The 7116-nt window shown below is 41.4% G+C and overlaps 1 protein-coding gene across 2 annotated transcripts; it reads right to left on the bottom strand.

The window, feature by feature from the left end:
- Nucleotides 1-538: 538 nt before the first annotated feature.
- c1galt1c1 (C1GALT1 specific chaperone 1) lies at nt 539-3197 on the bottom strand. Of its 2 annotated transcripts, none has more exons than XM_043705251.2 (2): nt 3134-3197; nt 539-2864 (listed from the first exon to the last, which is right to left on the bottom strand). In XM_043705251.2, exon 2 carries the CDS (start codon nt 2856-2858, stop codon nt 1902-1904), a length of 957 nt encoding a protein of 318 aa, XP_043561186.1. In that variant the 5' UTR covers nt 2859-2864; nt 3134-3197; the 3' UTR covers nt 539-1901. The 2 variants fall into 2 exon arrangements, with proteins under 2 accessions (XP_043561186.1, XP_043561187.1); XM_043705252.2 differs by lacking the exon at nt 3134-3197 and adding an exon at nt 2955-3074.
- Between the last annotated feature and the right edge of the window lie 3919 nt (nt 3198-7116).

Below are 7116 nucleotides of genomic sequence, written 5' to 3'. Positions count from 1 at the left end.
TGCTTTTCCAGCGCCACACTATTTGACTGCAGTATTTGTGTTTAATGACTGTGTGAATAGGAGTTTGCATTTCTATGTGGTAATTTGCGGTTTGCCTCAGACACATGTAGAGTCCTCAGCTCAATAAGGTTGAATATCCTGATTATCTAACCTGAGGGGAAACTACATAATCACATCTGTAGTTACAAAGAAGAGTCATTAAATGTACATGGTATGTTTAAATAGCTGATACCTCAATAAAATGTGCAGGTTAGAACATTATTGGAGGCACAGAAATGATCTCAACCTTCATTCATTTGAACTTGAGCAATCAAGCAGAGGAAAATTATAATACAGAAACTAGGAAAGTTGTGAACAGATACTATTTCATAACTACATTGTCAAGTATTCTTATCTTTGCTGGTGATACTTGCATTTTCAGTAAATTTCTGTATCTAATGGGATGAATATTGTACCTGGGCAATGAACTGGGGAATTTTCCCGTTTTATTTCCACTAACTTCACAGCAAATGCAGTGAAATTCCATCTTTGGTTATTAAAAAAAAAATCCCTTACTCAGAAAAACACCGAATTATACAAATATAATAATGTTACCCTACATCACCCCCACACTCCCCCTTCACCAAGAACAAGTGATCCTTTCAAAGCTACTGCTCAGTTGCTCCCCAAAGAGGATTGGTCCCAATAGGCACATCCTGAGATCAAAGAGGTACATTCCTAAGTGAATTTTCTACATTACATTCCTGAAGTATCTTCAGATATTTTGCTAGTAATACAGATGTTATATAAATGCTAAGTGTTTTAGTTTGTCAGATATTTGTAAATGTACAGTTATCTCTCTTAAATAATGAATGTTGTCAGGTCAGAAAAAATCTACAGAAAGTTACTTTTTTCCATACTTTTACATTCTAGAACATCATTCAGCTTAATAATTGTTACTTCATAGAATTGCAGCAAGTGCAATGCATAGTGTGTGATAAAATGTGATAATGATGGCTTGATAGACATGTGACAGAACCACACCAGTTGCAAAATCTAAGCACGAAAATCAAAGTCCTGAGGCATGAATCAAATTATTGATCATCACAAGAAAATTACATTTGAAAATGGTAATTAATGTACACAGATCAATTGACAGTTTAAATTGATGAAGCAAGTTTGCAGATTTGAGCTTTAAATTGCACTTTACATTATGCAAACACCAATCAAAACTCGTGATTAAACTCTATTTGTCCTCAGCATTTTTTTTACAAAACCATAATAGGTTGTAATTTCAAGGTACAGGCCAGATAAATCTTAAAAAAAAACTTGAGTCACATTATACAAGACCCAGTATATATAAAATGGGTACAACATCCAAACATAAATAACAGAATGACAGATCGACATACATGAATGACTGAAAGTTTTCTTGAACTTCCACAGTTCAAATTCAGTCAGTATGGTTCTTGCATGATACTCAGAATTCATCACCTCAACTAGCAGGGGCATGCCTATAACCATCAGCACTAATCCTAACTTTTGTTAGGCACAATAAAAACTCAGGTCTGAGATGATCAATGATTGTACAACTGGGTGCTTTTTCAAAGCTCTCAAGCACTTTATAAAAATGTTCAATGTTTGCCAAAATGTTTCACTGAATTCAAGCATCATCTATTCTGCCATTAAGTAACTCAAACTGGTTTACATTAACCCTGCTGTTTAAGCAAATCTTAAATGGTGTATAATCATTAACGTTTCTGCAAAGTTGCTAGTTAATTCATTTTAGGCTTGACATTGAAGGCACATTTTCAGTTGGAAACAGTAAAAGATTTTACAAAACTAGAAGAGCATTCTAAACAACAGATGTGTTTCCTTTTCAAATTTCATATCCTGCAATGTCTCTATAGAAGAAAAAGCATTTAATCATTGTCTGAATTTAAAGGTGGCATGAAAATCAGTGCATCATTAAATATATGCCCATAAGGTCGTAGTCTGTAAACACCATACATGAGAACATGCATATGGTTAGGTGAATGTCCATGAAAAGTAATAGCTACATCAGAACAACATCCTTCCACAACTTCACTCGGATGATTGGACATTGCCTCCACAACAAGGGTGTTTATATTTTTTGAATTAAACAGTTCTTTTCCTTCATTATCTTCTGCATTATCAGCAACAATTCCTGTGTACTTCAGACATACTGCAAGTTCCTTTTCTTCAGACATCTTCCACAGCAAACTCCCCTTTTCTGGGCATTTCATAGGATCATCAAGAACCCGATAGAGTCTTTCTAATGCTTCTATACTTAGGACCACGCCTGAAGAAAATTCCACATATTCCAATTCACCAGACTTAATTGAATGACCAATATAGAAAGGCTGTTCTGGATCTTTATTTAGTAAAAAGAACTTAAGATTTTCAATAATTGCAAACGTAGATGATTTTGCCAAGAAAAACCAATTATACTCATCTTTGAAGTTCTCATATGCGTGCTTAAAGGCTCTTCTGGTTTGGATCCATTGATCTTCCGTTGCAAGGCTGACTGATTCAAAGACTTTTATGGTTTCCGGGCTGTAAAAGACAGCTTTATCACAATGTTTGCTCCACGTTTCTATCACAGAGGCCCAATAGCCAATTTCTTTGGGTGTAACCATGATCAAGCAAAGAACACGGATAGTGAGACTTAGCTCCATACGCTTCGTCTCGGGCAGCTTCAGGAGTTCTTCCTTGTCGGGAGCTTTGAGGTGGCGGTGTTCGTGGCTTCGCAATCCCAATTCTCCGCTTATCTTCGTGTTATTAAAAAGGGTGAAGACCAAACAAACTATTCCACCCAATATCACACCCTTCATGAAAGAATTGCCTTCTTTTATCATCTTTGCCTTTAATTGTGAAGGAAAAAAAAAGATAAAGTCAGTAGAAGAACCCTTGTCGACATATATATTTTAAGTTGTATCTAAATGTAAAGAAACCTTTGGTTTAAAGAGCCAGACGGAGATGAAAGCAGCCCCAGGCTCCCGGGGAGAACGAGTGCCGAAGAAAATGAAGTGATCGAGATAACGCTGGGTCCATCACCAGGACAGGACACTGTCTCCCCTCCCCACCACTCACACACCCATCAGTTACTGCAGCACCAGCCCCTGACACTCACCTCCGCCTCAACCCCTGAAACCAACCGAAAACACCACAGCAACCGTACACGTGTCTACTTCCGGGCCAGGCCGGAATCGGATGCTTCCGCCAGCACCAAAGATGGCCGCTACCACATTTGGGGAGGAGCCGGCCTTATTTGTTATAGGCAAAACCTCAGGACGGGAAGAGATCAAATTGTTTGATTGTTACTCTTGCTGGTAAGCAGCGAGAAACGAAATGTCTTGTGAATTTCTAACTGGGGTTGCCGCATTCCCTCTCGCACTGCAGTCATATGCCGGGTAACAATATCTCAGTTTATCCCCGGTAACCAGATTTTCATGAGACAAAGCTGTGACAGATAAAAAGCCTTGGGAAGGCGGGGCATTGTGATGATTGACATTTGGGGGAAACAATGACAGGATTCCAGGACAGGGCAGTGGAAAGTGGGGTTGATTTAAATTGACAGGAACACCAGGCAGGAACACCAGGCAGGAACATAGCTGCCAAATGCTGCTTTCTGTTCTCCTGTCACATTGTCCAGACAGTGATTATGGATGGACCCCAGCATAAGAGGAAAGGAGATTTCCCCCCTTTTGTCCAGTCTCTTCTGACTTACATCCATGATTCCTCTGACACTTCATGCCAGTTTCAGAATTTCCCGTTTGCGGGCTCCAGCGAGTGCAATCCCTTTATATATGAGAATGGTTTCAGGCCTTTCTGCTTCTTCCTGGAACAAAGGCCTGAACCGTTCCCATTCACCATCAGCCTCGTCTGAATGGCCAAGCTCATCCTTATCCTGAACAACTTCTGTTTTAGCTCCTCTCACTTTCTTCAGGTCAGAGGGGTAGCCATGGGTACCCGCAGGGGCCCCAATGATCCCTGTCTCTTAGTGGGGCATGTGGAACATTCCTTGTTTCAGTCACATTCCGGCCCTCATATACACCTGTTTCTGTGGTACATCAACGATATCGGTGCTGCTTCCTGTTTTCAACCAGAATTGGAAAGGTTTATCAATTTTTCCTCCAATTTCCATCCTGCTCTCAACTTCACCTGGTCCATCTGACTCCTCCCTTCATTTCCTTGATATCTATTTACATTTCTGGGGATAGACCAGCCACCAATATCCTACTACTGACCCACTGACTCCCACAGTTACCTTGACTAGATATCCTCACATCCCGTTTCCTGCAGACTATTCCAATTTCTCAGTTCCTTCAACTCTGTCGCATCTTGCCAATGATGCCAACTTCGACAAGGGGTCCTCTGAGATGTCCACCTTCTCCCTCAACCCAGGATTTCTTAGCACTGTAGGTGACAGAGCCCTCAGCTGAGTCCAACCCATCTCCTGCATTTCAGTCCTCACCCCCTCTCTTCCCCCCCCACTACAGCAATAAGGTTCCCTTTGCTCTTGCCTACCATGCCACCAGCATCCACGTCCAGAAGATCATTAGCCACCATTTCCTTTGGGAAGCCAACACTAGACACATATTCCCTTCCCCTCCCTTGTCAGCCTTCCACAAAGACCATTCCCTCTGACACATCCTAATCCATTTCACCTTCACTCCCAACACTTCTTTCCCCTGCCAACAGCTACATGGCACCTTCCCCTGCAAACACAGGTGTAACACCTGTCTGTTTACTTCCTCCTCCTCAGTATCCTCAGCACCAAATACACCATACAGGTGAAGCAATGCTTTACCTGGACTTCACTCAATCTAGTCTACTGCATTTGCTTCTCATATGTGGTCTCCTCGACATTTGGGAAAACAAAGTGTAGACTAAGTGACCACTTTGCAGAACACATACAATCTGTATGCAAAAAGAGCTCTCAGATGCCTGCCACTTCAACACACTACCCTATTCCCTGACCAACATCTCTGTCTCTGGCTTGCTCCAGTGAACTGCTTTTCAGTGCTAGGGAGAGAGGAGGTAAATGGGCAAGTGTTACAACATCTGCGGTTGCAGGGGAAGGTGCGGTGGGGCTGATGAGGATGATAGGAATGAAGGAAGAGTAGATTAGGGTGTCCCAGAGGGAATGGCCTCTGCAGAAGGCAGACAAGGGAAAGGAGTGGAATATGCATCTGGTGGTGGCATCTTGCTGAAAGTGGCAGAAATAGTAGCTAATGATCTTCTGGATGTGGATGCTGTTGGAATGTAGGTAAGGACAAGGGGAACCCTATTGCTGTTGTGAGAGGGAAGAGAGGGGTGAGGCTGAAGTGCAGAAGATAGGTTGGACCCAGTTGAGGGGCCTGTCAATAACTGTGCTGGGGATTCTTCAGTTGAGGAAGAAGGTGGAGATTTCAGAAGCTCCCTTGTTGAAGTTATAGAGTCATAGAGATGTCCAGCATGGAAACAGACCCTTTGGTCCATTCTGTCCATGCCAGCACTTGGCCCATTTCTCTCTAAACCCTTCCTATTCATATACCCATCCAGATGCCTTCTAAGTGTTGTAATTGTACCAGTCTCCACCACTTCCTCTGGCAGCTCATTCCATACATGCACGACCCTCTGGGTGAAAAGGTTGCCCCTTAGGTCACTTTTATATCTTTCCCCTCTCACCCTAAACCTAAGCCCTCTAGTTCTGGACTCCCCCAATCCAGAGAAAAGACCTTGTCTATTTACCCTATCCATACCCCTCATGATTTTATAAACCTCCATAAGGTCACTCCTCAGCCTCTGACACTCCAGGGAAAACAGCTCGAACCTATTCAGCCCCTCCCTATAGCTCAAATCCTCCAACCCTGGCAAAACCCTTGTAAATTTTTTCTGAATCCTTTCAAGTTTCACAACATCCTTCCAATAGGAGGGAGACCAGAATTTCACACAATATTCCAAAAGTGGCCTAACCAAAATCCTGTACAGCCGCAACATGACCTCCAAACTCTTGTACTCAATGCTCTAGCCAATAAAGAAAAGCATATTAAATGCCTTCTTCACTATCCTATCTATTGGCATCATCAGAACAGATACACTGGAGATGGAGGAACTTGGAGAATGGTACAGAGTTTTTGCAGGAAACAGGATGTGGGGGTGTATAGTCAAGGTAACTGTGAGAATTGATGGGATTAGAGTGGTTACTGGTGGCCAGCCTATCACCAGAAATGGAAACAGAGATATCGAGGAAGGGAGTAATCAGAGATGGACCAGGTGAAAGTGACTAATAGCAATCATGTGCTTGGAATTTCCAATATTTCAAATGCAATCAGACACTTAAACAAATACAAACCATGTTGGAGAAACACAGCAGGTCTGGCAGCATCTGTAGAGAGAAACAGAATGAACGTTTCAAGTCCAGTAACCCTTCTCTAGAATATTCTGATGAACAATAACAGGACTTAAAATGTTAACTCTGGTTTATCTCTTCAGATGCTGCCAGACCTGCTGAAAATTTCTTTAGAACTCTCTGTTTGTGATTCAGATTTTCAGCATTTGTAGCTCTTTGTGTTTATTTTAGCAGTCAAATGCTTGTTGCTTATGTCAATTGAAACAAAAAGGACCAAACTGAGTCACTGGGTTTAGTACGAACTGTTCAAAATTGTAGTCTATTTTAACTCTCCTTTACTCACAAACCCTCACACAACACACCCACAGATACATGGATATCCCACTCATAAGTAATCAAAAGGGTGAAAGAATATTGTGACCAAACTGACATAATTGTTTCAGCTTGCATCATTTTTGTTGACTTTAGGAATAATTTTAGGGTGTAGTTGTATTGTGAGGGTATTGTATTATTATATTCTCCATATTCAAAATCACACTATACCCAATGATAACACATAAATCTCAAATGTTGCAGCAGATTGTACTGCAGAATCAAAATGGTCACCACAACAATAAAACACAAGTTCCAGCCTCTGATGAATTAGGAGACCATTGATGTTTTGAGACATTTGAGAAGTTGAAACAAAACTTACATGCATACATACATACTATTGAAGAGATAGGAGTCAGTTACATCATTTTATAGGCAGGAGAGAAAGGGTGCAGTTTGATTATTAG

This window comes from Chiloscyllium plagiosum, unplaced genomic scaffold, assembly GCF_037043375.1.
Source record: "Chiloscyllium plagiosum isolate Xiang-an unplaced genomic scaffold, Cpla_swu_hap1 HiC_scaffold_11, whole genome shotgun sequence".
In the NCBI taxonomy this organism is placed as follows: Eukaryota; Metazoa; Chordata; class Chondrichthyes; order Orectolobiformes; family Hemiscylliidae; genus Chiloscyllium; species Chiloscyllium plagiosum.
This window is presented reverse-complemented; position numbering and strand designations above follow the sequence as displayed.

Excerpts from the sequence above, each read along its gene's own strand:
- c1galt1c1 (XM_043705251.2), bottom strand. The coding sequence starts at position 2,858 with ATGATAAAAGAAGGCAATTCTTTCATGAAGGGTGTGATATTGGGTGGA.